This window comes from Pseudogymnoascus destructans (genome assembly GCF_001641265.1).
Source record: "Pseudogymnoascus destructans isolate 20631-21 unplaced genomic scaffold scaffold_5, whole genome shotgun sequence".
Classification (NCBI taxonomy): Eukaryota; Fungi; Ascomycota; class Leotiomycetes; order Thelebolales; family Thelebolaceae; genus Pseudogymnoascus; species Pseudogymnoascus destructans.
The window spans coordinates 209,779-224,405 of NW_020167524.1; the positions used below are offsets into that span (position 1 = coordinate 209,779).

The 14,627-nt window shown below is 48.4% G+C and overlaps 3 protein-coding genes across 3 annotated transcripts; 2 read left to right on the top strand and 1 right to left on the bottom strand.

Annotated features, from left to right (window-relative positions):
• Nucleotides 1-8,211: 8,211 nt before the first annotated feature.
• Nucleotides 8,212-11,508, top strand: SEC2 (rab guanine nucleotide exchange factor S2). Its single transcript, XM_024466023.1, has 3 exons — nt 8,212-8,475; nt 8,539-9,191; nt 9,237-11,508. The coding sequence occupies exons 2-3, from the start codon at nt 8,541-8,543 to the stop codon at nt 10,743-10,745; spliced, it is 2,160 nt and encodes a 719-aa protein (XP_024326451.1). The 5' UTR covers nt 8,212-8,475; nt 8,539-8,540; the 3' UTR covers nt 10,746-11,508.
• A 235-nt stretch (nt 11,509-11,743) lies between these two features.
• SNX3 (Sorting nexin) lies at nt 11,744-12,285 on the top strand (the record flags this gene model as incomplete). The annotated part of the gene is made up of 3 exons (XM_024466024.1): nt 11,744-11,821; nt 11,886-12,207; nt 12,257-12,285. The coding sequence occupies 3 exons, from the start codon at nt 11,744-11,746 to the stop codon at nt 12,283-12,285; spliced, it is 429 nt and encodes a 142-aa protein (XP_024326446.1).
• Nucleotides 12,286-12,794: 509 nt separating this feature from the next.
• Nucleotides 12,795-14,605, bottom strand: VC83_02359 (uncharacterized protein). Its single transcript, XM_024466025.1, has 3 exons — nt 14,152-14,605; nt 13,293-14,046; nt 12,795-13,223 (listed from the first exon to the last, which is right to left on the bottom strand). The coding sequence occupies exons 1-3, from the start codon at nt 14,325-14,327 to the stop codon at nt 13,008-13,010; spliced, it is 1,146 nt and encodes a 381-aa protein (XP_024326445.1). The 5' UTR covers nt 14,328-14,605; the 3' UTR covers nt 12,795-13,007.
• Nucleotides 14,606-14,627: the final 22 nt, after the last annotated feature.

Consider the following 14,627-nt stretch of genomic DNA (forward strand, 5'->3'; position numbering starts at 1 on the left):
ACTCCCAAGCGCTCCATGGTGCTTCAAAATTATAAGGACTGTAAATGTGTTAGGAAAGTCGACATATCTTAACTTCTCAACTTACTTGATATCCATGCCTAATTGAAACATAACCAGCAAAATATATTCATAAACAGTTTATTGTAACTTACATTCGAATGACTTGGTTGACCACTTGCATATCCCCATAGCGCCGTTCCCAAGCCCTTCAACCACGCCATGGTAAAATCCATCTGGTTCTTCTAACGCCGAAGTATCATCTGTATAAATAAAGGGCTGCTTTCTATAGCTTGCGATTGTTTTCCCCTTCTTGTTTACTGTAATTTCCGGGCTGTGGTATTCTTGGGAACGAAGTAGCAGTTAGTTAGCTTGTTGCGGGTGCTCACAAACAGCCAACTTGCCCTGGTCATTTTGAGGTCTTGTCCAATTTCTCTAATTCATCACGAGGTCGTTTTTAAGGCCGTGGCCTTTCCCATAAGAAACTCATGCCAGCCGTTGTAAGTTCATCTCGAACGGTTTAAAGTGCTTTAAAGTGCCTTTCATAGTAGTCCCTCGACACCAAACGAAGACCTTGTTCTGATCAGTACTTCAACTATATTGTTTTATAACGTTTTATAACTTGCAAGACCTTCGAGTGCTTTACTACATATAGACATTCCTAGAACTAAGCAGTGTACATACAGAGTACCCGTACATGTATTGCTATTTTATGAACAATTCGCAGTCTAAATGGAGTCTCGTTGGCATCTGATGTATGTTGGCTTGAGGCACTAGTGAGCGAGCACATCTTAGCCCCGGTTACAACGTCGACACATTTGTGGCCCTTATTCGGAGGCCGCTATCCAAGAACAACACGTTGGTACACACAGAGTTGCTCATGTAGTTAAAGTCCCTAGGAAAAACTGTAGATGGCAGCTACTTAGAAATTAAATTCGAGAGAGAAGTCTATCACAGAATTTTAACATCAATTTGTATTGACTATACTCGCGCCTTTGTTTGTAAGGCGCTTAGCCATAAGCACATGCCCACCCCAAGCTCCGCTCTTAGGCTGGATCTCCCGTATGTACCTGCGTTCTCCTCCTAATTACAAGCTGGAAAGTTAAGCCCCTCTCTCTCGCCTTATTCAAATATCACATCGTTACGGAGGAAGCGTTCAAAAGTTTTGTCCCACGCTAGGAAACGCCACAGTTCAAACAATTTAGTTATGTACATAGTTATGAAATCAGTGTTCTTCTCACCCCTCCTTGTACTCATTTCCGCCTTCTAGCTCGATGACTTTCTGGATATGTCGAGGAATCCTCTCGACCCAGGCTTGGATTTGCGACTGAGGGAGGTCTTCCCAACAGGCCTCCCAAGCTCGTATCGCGTCTGGTGAGAGGAACCCCTGTTGGGTCAATCTCCTTAAGTACCCAAAACGGGTCCGACTCGGCTAACTGTTGAACACATAATTGGAGTTTGACGACTTGATTGAGTAACTACGGGCAGGCGGAGCCCTTATATACATTCAGTATACAATCTACGCTGTGCAGCGTACTATCAGGAACATCCCATGTTCCAACACTAACCGGCCCTAACTCTCCCCACGTGACCGTAACCTGTCCGACTCCGATCCCTTCCATCACTGAGGGCAGAGGCATCCTTCCACCTGACAGGTCAACCGGATATATACTCGCGCAATTCAGTGTGGGTTTGACCCCAATCATATGCCACTCACCTTACGAGATGAGTAGTTACAGGACGCTCCCCGGTCTAGCCGCCTGACAAAACAAACAGCTGAAGCGACAGAGGGAGCAAAGGTGCGAACCGACCATTACGGAAGGGAAAAAACTTGTGCTGATATCGCGGGGGAACTTAGCTTGCAAGGTATCGACATCTCCTCCACGACAATATGGAGGGTTTTAAGGACTGCTGGCTTCCGGAAAACGAAACCGACGAGGAAGCTGTAAGGTCACAGGGCACCCAGCTCACAGTAATAGCATATCAGAGTGCGAGTCGGAGGCTAAACGGATGCTATCCTATAGGTCTACTATGAAGGATACAAAAAAGATGAAGGAGGAACCCCGTGAGTCGATTGTCTCAAGTACCCGAAAACCATCCGACTCAGTTCCGACTCAGTTAGCCCACCCAAATGATCACACGTGACCCCGCAGCTACCCAGAGTCTACTCCCTAGAATGGGAAGGCATCCTTACAGAAGCCTGGGTTGATGAAGAAGATGAGGGTGGAGAGATTAAAATGGTGCCTCGACCATCAGCACTGGACACTCGAGGATTGGAAAAATGTAATATGGTCAGATGAGACATCTGTGGTACTAAACCATAGACAGGGAGGTTATCGGATATGGAGAAAGGCAGACGAGGCATTTTTACGGAGTTGCATTAGGGAACGGTGGAAAGGATACTCAGAATTTATGTTTTGGGGATGTTTTACTTATGACAAGAAAGGGCCATGTCATTGTTGGATCCCAGAGACAAAAAAAGAACGAGACGCTGCAGAAGTTGAAATACATGGAATAAATGAGAGTTGGAACCAATTTTACGTGAAGAATGGGAATTATCAAATGGGATACGCCGAATGTCTCTACGCAATCTTCCTGGTATAAAGCCGCTATGGAGATGGAATAAAAAGAATGGGAAGTTAAGCTGTGAGAAAGGAGGAGGGGGGATAGATTGGTACCGGTATCAGAAAAAGATTCTGATACCAAAGATGTTCCCATTCGCAAGGGAATGCATGGTAGACCGTCCGGATACTATTGTACAAGAAGACAACGCTCCATCACACAATCATTACATTCAGCGGCGAGTATTTCAATTACATGACATTAATCGCCTCTTCTGGTGCGCCAACTCTCCAGATTTAAATGTCATCGAGCCGTGTTGGCCATGGATGAAAAGGAGGACTACAAGGAAGGGGGCACCAAAAAGTCGATTGATCTTTTTTGTATCCTTCATAGTAGACCTATAGGATAGCATCCGTTTAGCCTCCGACTCGCACTCTCATATGCTATTACTGTGAGCTGGATGCCCTGTGTCCTTACATTATACAAAAAAGATCACGCCTGCCGGGGACGGCTGTACTTCAATAATATCCCACACTGGAACGACTCAGGAGAACTACCATTACGATATCGACCGCAACTCGGTGACGTTTCGGATGTAAGGACACAGGGCACCCAGCTCACAGTAATAGCATATGAGAGTGCAAGTCGGAGGCTAAACGGATGCTATCCTATAGGTCTACTACGAAGGATACAAAAAAGGTAAAGAGAGGAACCCCCGTTGGGTCAATCTCCTTAAGTACCCAAAACGGGTCCGACTCGGCTAACCTGCCTTCACTCTCACCACGTGACCGTAACTTGTCTGACTCAGATACCTTCCGTCGCTGAGGGAGAGGCATCCTTACACTACCCCCCTCCTGAGAAAGTGCTTTGTTTGCAAAGCACGCAGCTAGTATCATGTCCGCAACATCTCCTAATGGTATCCGTGAGCGGAGCGTTCTTTGTTATCAGAATGTTGGCTGGTAATTGCGTCCGGAATAACTCCGTTTGTCGTGCGCATCGGGAAGATGCTTTGTTTGCCACAGCAGTCATCCCGAGGTGGTATCGCGTTAGGGTCCATTTGGTATGCGAAACTGGAGCTCGCTTTTTGTTTGATTTCAGGTTCGTTCGTGAGGTCTGAATCAGTACCGGAAGGTGTCCGCTACACGTTTGAGTAGAATTTTCGTGAACGTGAAAGAAGAAGCGGCCGCGCTAGCCCGATTCGGAGTTTATTGTTGTAAGCCAACATTTGAGTATTCCGCTTCGCCCACTTCCTCTTGTTTTTTTCCTTACAACAACAATGCCAGCGACCCTCCCGCCCGAGACCAGTAAGTGGCCCCTCCCCGTCCATTTCTTATGTGATACTGATAGATTGGATAGTATACATCCAATCCACATGAACGAGTAGGTGATGAGAGCGCGTTGGCGCGGTGTTGATAACTTGTGCTGGGCTGACGGAATCGCAGATTCTGAATTTGAAGATGCCGGTTCCCACCCCCTCCGGGGCCCTTACGGTTGCCTTCCGCGTACTCTGTCTGTGCTGCCTTCAGGCCAAAGCCCGTGGGATCCAGTCCCATGACTGCGTCTGGTCCCCGACCAGTTCGAAGTGTGGGTACTGCACGTCGCAGCACTCGCCTTGCGTCCCAGTAGGTTTTCTTGTGGGGTTCAGTGTTTGGTTTGGTTGGCCATTGCTGACTTTGGTGGAAGCTGCCGTGGTTCCTTGGGGAAGAGTTTGCAGCCCTCCGCGCCGCCGAAGAGGCCACCCCCCTCATTCCCGCCGACGTCGCCGCCACCGAGGCAAATCGGGTGGCCCTCCTGGCCGCCCAGAGCATGCCAAAGTTCCGCTCTGAGGCGGAGCGTGACCTCTACGAGGAGGCACGCACCACTCGGGTGTCATACTGACATTCGTTGCACTCAGTTTGCTATCAAACTCAAGAGCAAACTTAGAAATCTCCTCCTCAAACCTACAAGTCACTATACATATTTTGGCTTGTCACACCAACAACAAGAGCAATACTACTCAACAATTGCTACAACCCTCTATGATTCATTACACGTCATTGCTCCTTAGTTACTGGGCCGATATGACCACATAGCATATCTCTACAACCCTCTATGACTCATTACATGACATCACTCCTTAGTTCCTGGGCTAATACTACACATGACATATCTCTATCAACTAGAGGCCTAGGAACATGAATGATAGCTCCAAAAGCTTCTACAACCCTCTATGATTCATTACATGTCATCGGTCCTTAGTTACCTACAAGATTGGTTAAGTTATGACATAATCTGTCTATAGGGGTACTCTGACCTTGGACCTCCTTTCACTTCCTATAGGCTAGGAACCTAGGAGATGGTTCTATGGAATTCTCTTACATCGACTACAGTTACCAAGCCTGGTTAGTCATGGAAAGTCTTGGAAAATGAGAGAACTACACTCCTTTAGCATAAATAGGATTGCCCTTTCCTTAAGAAAGGGCAAGCAGACAATACAGTAAATCGACTATCACATATTTCCACGTCTTTTCCAAGCTTCCAAGCATTGATCTTGTTACTCCTTGTTTCTGAAAAGTCAGTGAGGTGTTAACCTCTGACTTACCCCTGAGTTCCCAGACTCAACATTTGTTGCAACTTGTCTGAACCACTTCACTACATCACACACCTGATTGCTGCGTTGTGGAATAGTCTAAGCTACAACCCTTTGGCTCTGTTTCCTAAGACAGTGTGTTGTCTTAGTAAATTCATCCCTTCCTTGGGTGGCTAGATTCTCGCATCTGGTGCACCCACCATTACATCCACCTGAATGGTTTCTGGCACCCAAACTTGATTTTGATATTCTAGCATGCCGTTTTGAGTTCGCAATAAGCCAATGCAACCTCTTTGCTTGTTCGATCACCATTCTCAAACTTCTGTAGTGTAGCCTTGCAGAATTTGTCTTCCAGTTGAGACTTTTGGATTTTCTCAAGAATTGTCATTTCTCTGATATGAGTCTCAACTGGAGCTAGCTGAGCTGTTTGGCCCTGTTCTTCGAGTTTCTGAATGTCTGGATGTAGCCTCGAAGGTGGTAGCAACACCTGAAGCTGTTGCTTTTGTCAATCATCCTCATCATTGCCTTCTGGTCTGTCACCAGTGTCATGACACTCCTTCGATATTTGTGTCACGACCCTTCGATTCGCTTTAGTCTCTAGTACTTATTTTGAAAAGCAAACCCAACAAGCTCTGAAGAATGAACCAGGACACCACTCTCACAGTCAACTGTCAGCTCGGATTCCAGACCCTCCAATCCTCACAGATGGGATAGAGCCAGCATTTGAAGACTGGGTTGTGAAAATTCGCCTCAAGCTCGAAGCCAACATTGATCATTTTCCAACACAGACTTTACAAATGAGCTACATTCAGAGTCGACTGGGAGGACTGGCAGTTTGACATGTCAATCCAAGGCTTCGACCAAACTCTACAAACAAACTGCAGACAGCAGAAGAAATTCTCAAACTTTTGGAAAAAGTCTTCAGTGATCCCGATCAAAGGCACACAGCTCAAACTGAGTATCGGAAGCTGTATCAGAGAAACAACACCTTTGCAGTGTTCTGGGCCGAGTTCCAAAGGCTCATGACAGAGCTTGATTACTCTGAAGAAACTTTGCTAGATGACTTGCGCTTCAAAGTCAACCAACAGATGCAGAACTTGGAATTGATGCTCCTTCTGCCAGGGATTTCAGTTCATATCGTCAAGTCAGACACATATTGCCAAAGGCCCTATTGTGCAGTTGTCGGCTGTAGGAGCCACTCGAGAGGAGCGCACTTCCCTCACAGTTATATCCTTGTCGAGGGAGTGTTGTAAAAGGTCTGACTTGCGAAGGTGGTGTGTGTCGAGCTGACTGTCAAGAGCCAACTTTGAGGGGTTGCCTCGAGATCGTCCTGGAATCGACTTCAGGATAAGGTTTCTGGTTCTGGGGTTTTCAAAGAATGGATTTCAATTTCAATTTCAGAAGAGGGTTCAGCTCGAAGAGCAGAAAAAGAGGTATAAGAGAGATTGGGTTTTATGTCACGGTTCACCAAGGCATAGGGTGCCAGTTGGGTATTATGAATTAAACTCAATCTAGAGAAGAAAGGAAAGAGAAGAGGAGCACTCGGGCAGTGGCTCGATCTATATACAGCTATGTTGTTGTGGAGTGAATTCTCTTTAGCGAGACCAGTTCTGAGAATTCACTCCACAACTGAAAACTTCGCTCCAACCCCGGAAAGCTCCCCACACCCCTTAACCCCCACTCGAGCTGCAAGGCGCACTTGATATCGTAACAGTTAGCACCTCACTGACTTTTCAGAAACAAAGAATAACAAGATCAATGCTTGGAAGCTTGGAAAAGACGTGGAAGTATGTGATAGTCAATTTACTGTATAGTTCTCTCATTTTCCAAGACTTTCCATGACTAACCAGGCTTGGTAACTGTATTAGAAATCAAGTGCGACCCACAACTAGCTTGCTAATCATGTAGTTAACATAAGAGAATCCCATAGAACCATCTCTTGGGTTCCTAGCCTATAGGAAGTGAAAGGAGGTCCAAGGTCAGAGTACCCCTATAGACAAATTATGTCATAACTTAACCAATCTTGTGGGTAACTAAGGAGTGATGACGTGTAATGAATCATAGAGGGTTGTAGAAGCTTCTAGAGCTAACGTTCATGTTCCTAGGCCCCTTTAGTTTGTAGAGATATGCCATGTGGTAGTATTGGCCCACCCCCTTAAGGAGATTTTCTTAATAACTTGTTCAATGAGTGTCCAAATGATATGCCATGATATATGTAGCATAAACAGATGTAGTAGAAGAGTTTGCAGCAATCGTTGAGTAGTATTGTTCTTGTTGTTGGTGTGATAAGCCAAGATATGTATAGTGACTTGTAGGTTTGAGGAGGAGATTTCGAAGTTTGCTCTTGAGTTTGATAGTAAACCGAGTGCAACGAATGTCAGTATGACACGCTCTCCCCACTCAACTAAGCGCAAATTGCGCGCATACAGAAGTATGAATGGATGGAGGTTGATATATGCAACCATCAGAACATTGAGTCAGCATACCATGGCGCTGTCTTGTTTCCTTTTAATCCCTAGCGAGCATTGCGTACACTGCTCAATGATGAACCATCAGTCGAGGCTGACCGACCAAAAACACCACATCAGTATGATATTTTTGACCGAGTCTTTATCAACAGCTCCCCCCCAGATGGGATGACCTTACGCTCTGCAAATACGCTCCTTACAACTATGATTAATGGTGGTGGGGTGCTGTCAACACCTGTGCGGACGTACATCCAAAAACTCTCAGTTGCGTCAGAGCAACTTCGAGCACGTAGCATTGTCCACCAACTCGATGCCAACAACCTGCGATCAGTTATAAAGCGACGTACGGTACGTAGGAAGGGGAAAAGGGTTATTCTGAAGGGTCACTTTCATGTTTCTACGCAAGAATTGTGTGACGGTAATGGAGGCGGAAAAGGCGACACATAACCCAAGTAAGAAAAAGTGCAAATCAAAGGATAAGCACGCCTCCTCAGACATTTAAATTGACGAGTATATTGAGGAAGAAGCAGGGGAACAATCTGAGAGCGACGGTGGATCATGTATTATCGTTGATTGTAGTTAATTTATAGATTTGTTATGTTCTCTTCGAAATTCCACCGCGTTACGCCATCCCCCGCGTTACGCCACGACTTACGTTAGTCACAAGTGTCCACTTTTCAGCCGGGTCCTTGCTCCACCTTGATCTTGCCGCTCATGACAGTGACCGTGGGATGTCGACAACCAGACCTTGCCCAGGTCACCTCAAGTGATCCTCCGCCACCTTCCCGCCTCTGCTACGCTCCTCACCTCCTCCACCATTATCTAACGTGCTTTAGTATTCATTTACTGGGCCGAGAATTGTATATATAATCTGACCGAGTGAGTTCTGACTTGCCCCATGATACTAAATGCTTTATTCTAATCGTACATCGCTGGATAAAGCCATGATTGCAGGATGGGTCCTTCACTCACCGTCACCATTATCGCGCAGCGCCAGCCCCAGCAGTCACGTCAGATCGTATTCGGCAGGTCCTAAAGCGCCCCCAGACTTGTCTTCGAATCGCACGGCGAGAGCCATATCTACATCCGCGCTGAACAACAGCTCCACCAACTTGAGCGTCAGCGCTGCGTCAGTGGGAAGCTCCCAGCGCTCGAGCTCCTACAACGACGAGGACGAGAGTATGAGCACCATTCCGGATCCAAGAAGCCGCACTATGTCTCCTCCCGACGGCTCACAGCCACCAAGCGCCTCACACCACCCGGATCTCAATAACGAAGTCGCGACACTAAGTAAGAAGCTTATCAATGCAATCAACCATCAAACCAATATGGGGGACATGCTGAATCAGACACGTTCGGAGCTGGATGCTTCTCGGGAACGTATTCGACAGCTTGAAGCTGAGGCTGAGAGTCATGCTAGTCAAATCATGAATGGCTCCCTGGTGGATTTCGGCGTCGTGAAGGCAGAAAGGACTAAGCTTTTGGCAAGTTTGACCGAGGAGGCAAAGAAGCGTGGCGCTGCTGAGAAAGAGAAAGCAGCCATTGAGTTGGAGCTGGAGAACCTAACCACGGCTCTCTTCGAAGAGGCCAATAAGGTTTGTGGTTCACGTCGTTTGATAGTGTTTGCTGACCCTGTATAGATGGTCACTATTGCTCGAGAGAATTCTCAGCGAGATCACGAAGTCATGGAAAAGAAAAACGAGATGCTCAAAGCTCGACTAGCAGATACAAAGACGCTACTCAAATCACATGAAGAACAGCTAGCGGAACTGAAACGAGTTATGGCGCAAATGCAGGAGAAGAAAGAAGACCAGTCCAATCCCTCAGCGCCGCCAACACCTGGTTTGAAGCAGTTTTATGACAAGGACGACAGTATTGTGCGGCCCGTACATGCAGCCAGGGGGGATTTAGAGGTTACGCCCTCTTATCCCACCAGCTTCACGCATCTGTTGCAGCCTGTCCTTAGAACAGATTTGGCTGCCTATGGCGACTTTGTAATCTTGGTGCGATCATCCAAGAATGGGCCAGGGAGCAGAGTGACGAGTGGGTCGTATGGAGGGTTTTCGTTAGGGCTGGGACTTGGAGGGGCTTCAAGTCAGCCATCACCAGTTCTGCGGCACACACCCTCCAATGGCTCGACTTCATCAATAGCAACTTCTGCCACAGTTGCTTCAACTCCAGTCACACCTATCATGCCTGCGTCCGCAGTTAGTGCCAGCACCACACCAGCAGGCCCTGCAACTCCACTCAAAGAAACCCGCTTTTACAAACGTGCATTGGCTGAAGATATTGAGCCAACGCTTCGCCTTGATACTGCTCCTGGACTCTCGTGGCTGGCTAGAAGAAGTGTTCTCAATGCCATGTGTGAGGGAACGCTCGTAGTAGATCCGATGCCAACACCTACCACAGCGGTCCAGAAATTTTATGTATTTGCTTGTTCGCTTTGTGGAGAATCACGCAAAGATCCAAAGCAAGCACGAACACATCGCTTTCGAACAAGCGAGAGTGATACGGCACAGAGATACCCTCTGTGTAAATACTGTCTCGGGAGAGTTAGAAGTAGCTGTGACTTCCTTGGATTTTTGCGGATGCTCAAAGATGGTCACTGGAGGTGCGAAGATGAAGAAGCGGAGAAGCATGCTTGGGAGGAGAGCGTAAGATTACGAGAACAGATGTTCTGGGCTCGAATGGGTGGAGGTGTTATACCGGTTGGCGCTGCCCATAATCAGCTTCCCGAAGTGACTCCAAGAGCTAGCGAGGAAGTTGAAATGCTGAAAGAGCTGGAAGAGACTGGAAAGATAGTACCCAAGGACATTACACCACTTCCTGATGATATCACAGCCTCGCGGATCGATCTTAATGAAGATGAAGCTTCGTTAACCGCAGCGAAAAAGAGAGCGAGTAAGAATCTAATAAACGACACAGCCGAAGGATTATGGAAGGCTGCTCAGGAGGATGCTATGGAGCCTCCTTTTAAGGAAAGCGACGTAGCTGCTACGTCTCCTGAAGCGAAACAAGTTTCAGACGAGGCGCCGGCGACAGAAGAAAGCGACAAATCAAACCGTGCCTCATCGCAATCGCTTGCGGTATCCGAGACGGGAAGTAAAGAGGAGAAGAGGCTCTCTATCACTATTCCACGGCCGGAATAAGTTAGAGATTCGGGAACTGGGCTCTTCAATAATATGAGAGCCTCAAATAGTCATATAAGGCGCATGGGTTTTGGTTGGCGTCAGCACCCACAGCGCCTTCAATACCGATCTCGCGATGTGCTTAGGCAGTTCCCCGCTGCGGAAGGCACGCGATGGGATGAGGCGGAGCTCAGTGTCCATCCACTCTAACACCAAACAAGGCAGGGTCACACCGACGACAGGAGCGGCGCTGAGACTTTCCATGTCCCCCATGGAAAGTCTACCTAGGGCTAGACCAATTGTCAAGGGATAATGCACACCTTGACCTAGGGACAAGACCATGAAGGGCAATCTGTTGTGCATTATCTACCATAACATCAAGGCGCCGCCTTGATGGGGTAATGGGCAGCATTGAATGGGTCCGTGGCATTTATGAACTGGGAAATCACTGTGTGAAAGGGAATAGAAGCCTCCTATTAGATAGACGGGCTGTCCTGTAGTGTACAGCCATGAATAATTTACAAAGCACATCATGAACAAACACAATATCTCTGGCTACCCATTCCCTACTAGTTCCGGCAAACTTCAGCAGGCTTTTGTCACGAACTATATTGCACTCTGGTATTGCATTATGATGCCAAGCTATACTACAAGAGCATCTATGGTCGAGTTGAGTAAGTGTGGTGGTCATCGTATTCCAGCACGTGATTGCCGGCCGCCGATAACCCCGCATGAGGCTGGACTACAAAGCCAAGATAGGCGCACCTCCTGGACAAAAGGCCACACAAACGCCCTTTACAGAGCCGCAGCGTGAAATCGACATCAAACACGATCATACCAAGATCTTACTCTTTCTATCAACTCTTCCATACTCTGCCCGTCCTAGAACGGTTTCCTCGCCTACACGACAGCCTTATTAGCCAGCTTACCACTCCAACGGTCCAGTGAGGACGCCAAGAGGGACTCTTTTTATTTGTCCTCTGGTTTTGTAGCGCGGTAGGCGCGAAGACGTTTTGATCATGCAGGCCATGCCAGATGCGCGCCAGCAGTCCTTCGAGGAGATCTACGGCCCCCCCGAGAACTTCCTCGAGATAGAGGTGGGCCCACCCACAACTTACCATCACTCGCAAGACCCCTATACTGACCCCCCAACCCCTACAGGTCAAGAACCCCCGCACCCACGGCGTCGGCCGCGCCATGTACACCGACTATGAGATCCTGTGCCGCACCAACATCCCGGCCTTCAAGCTGCGCCAGTCGACGGTGCGACGGCGCTACTCGGACTTTGAGTACTTCCGCGATATCCTGGAGCGCGAGAGCGCGCGCGTGACGATTCCACCGCTGCCGGGGAAGGTGTTTACAAATCGCTTTAGTGATGATGTGATTGAGCACCGTAGGGAGGGGTTGCAGCGATTCTTGCAGATTGTGGTGGGACACCCGCTGCTGCAGACGGGGAGTAAGGTGCTGGCGGGGTTTGTGCAGGGTGAGTTCATTCCGGGGGTTGCTGTGGGGGCTGAGACTGACGGAGATAGACCCGAATTGGGATCGCAATGCTTGGTGAAAGTTGATGGGCGATAGTGTAATGACAAGCCTGGGAAACTGAAGAAGAGACGACGTCCGAGACGGAGTGGGAGTGATCCAGCAATCACGACGGATATGAGGGCAGAATGACAGAGGGAAAGTGATGCAAAGGCGGACACATTTCGATTCGGGACCAGGAGGGCATTTCGTAGCGCACAACTGTGGGAAAGCGATTGAAGGGTGATATCCATTTCATAGCGACTGGTTGCTGGGAGGGCGTTTATGCACGCGTGCTCAGGGTGGACTTTTTCCCGTTTACTTTAACTCTAGTTCACTCTTTGCGCATGAATGATTCATGTTTCTGAGAATGTGTGTGTTGCTTCATGGAGCATTGCTTTGTGGCAGTAATACGGTCTATTGGTTGGAACCCTCACTGGGAATAAGAGGACTTGATGATATCAACGACATGAAACACTCACACCATATCTGCATCAGGGTTCTGATCTCCAGCTATTGTTATACACCTCGTAATTAATTCTTACAAATATATCCAATATCCTACACCAGCCGTAAAGCATAACGCCGTTTGCCCCATCACGACCTTCTATAATAGTACAATGCACCTCATTCCTCATCTATCTTGAATAGGAGATCAAGAGAGGAGATATCCTCTCTCCGCTGTCCAGGACCCTCATGCTCAGCATGAAAGGCCCCACGTTTCTGATCTATATATACAATATGATACTATATCCTCGGATATACTCACGCCGGCGTGTCCAGAAACCTGAGGATAACTTCGTACATGCCGAACATGATTGCTGCGCTGGGCACTGTGCGCAGGAGATGCGGTGTTAGGCCGCCATACATGGACGCCATGCCCTCTTCTTTCCAGACGAGCTTGAAGCATTGGATCAGACCGGTGTACTTTGGCTTTCCGCCAGCAATTGTGGGAGCTTGGCGAAGACGTGTGCGGACAACCTGTGGTTATGTTAGTTAACATGTCTCTGCTAAATCTTGGATAGGTTTGAAAATTTGGGGAAGACATACCTCGTGGGGGTAGGTGATGATAGCCGCAACAAGCTTTGCGCCTCCGGCCGCGCCCACTTTCCCTGTCCACTCAACAGTACGATCCCAAATATTCTTCTCTCGTCCACTTGTGACGATCTTTTCCTCCCTCCTCCTCAGGTATCCCTTCATCTGTTCATACAACACCCACTGGAGAGTGCTCTCGGAAACCCCAAGATAGCTCGCACTCATCCCTTTGTACATGCCCCTAATCCCCTCATTCCTTATTATCTGTTTTACACAGTCCCAACTATTCTTATACCTCCTCACCGCCGCCTCCCCCGCTCTCTCCGCAACATTCTTATCAAGCTGCAGCCTCGTCTTAACCATCCAAATCGGATTCGTCGCCGTGCTCGTCACCACCCCCGCCGTCGCCGCCGCCAGCAAAACAACCCACGAGTTCTCCTCCCCATGGTTGAAGTTATCCGCAATAATCCTCTTCCCATTCCCGTACGTGTAGAAGTTGATACTCCTCGCCGGCACCACGCCGACTAGGTTCGGACCCAGCCCCTTGAAGAGCGCGCGCCACCCTTCCACTTTATGCACGCTGAACAGGATCTGGAATGTTTCGCGGAAGTGGAGAACCGCGGAGCGTGCTGGGGAGAGGTGCGCGTGGGGCGAGATGCCCAGGCGGGCTCGGTTGGATTGCAGTTGGGATTGGTAGAAGTCGGATTGCAGGCGGGTTTTGAGGACGTCCAGGGGGGCGGTTAGGGCGGCTGCTGTCATGCCTCCGATGCTGGGATATGTTAGTTTTTGGGTACTTAGTAGGAGCCTAAGGTAGGCTGGGAAGGAGCAAGGGGGACGGGGAGAAAATTGGGGTATAAGGGATGGGGAGACGGACCCTCCAGCGACAAGATGCGCCCATGACTTCGCCACCGGGAGGGGCTTTCCATTTATTGGCTTCGCGGCGACTTGGTTAAAGGGTAGAACATCGCCATTTTCCCGCGACTCGACCAGTTGCGCAGGTACCGATGGTGAGGGAGACGCGCCCTGACGAGGGGAGGTGAACGAGGACATGAACGGGGATGGATGGCTGCAAACCCGGGCCGGAATTCGACTCAGGGCACGCCGTAAATTAAAATAGTTTTTAGATTATCATGAAATATAAATCAAAGAAGATTAAAGAAAAGGGGTAGTACAAAAAATGAGGGTGGTAAAATATGTTGGGTTTGGAAATTATTTATCGCTCTCCCTGACTTGCTAGAGGACATATAAATTTTGTGACCCGGATAGCGAAAAATGAACGGAACTAGCCGTCATTTGGTGACAAGCACTTTCGGTCCATGTTCCTGCCCAATTTAGTCCAGGACAACTATA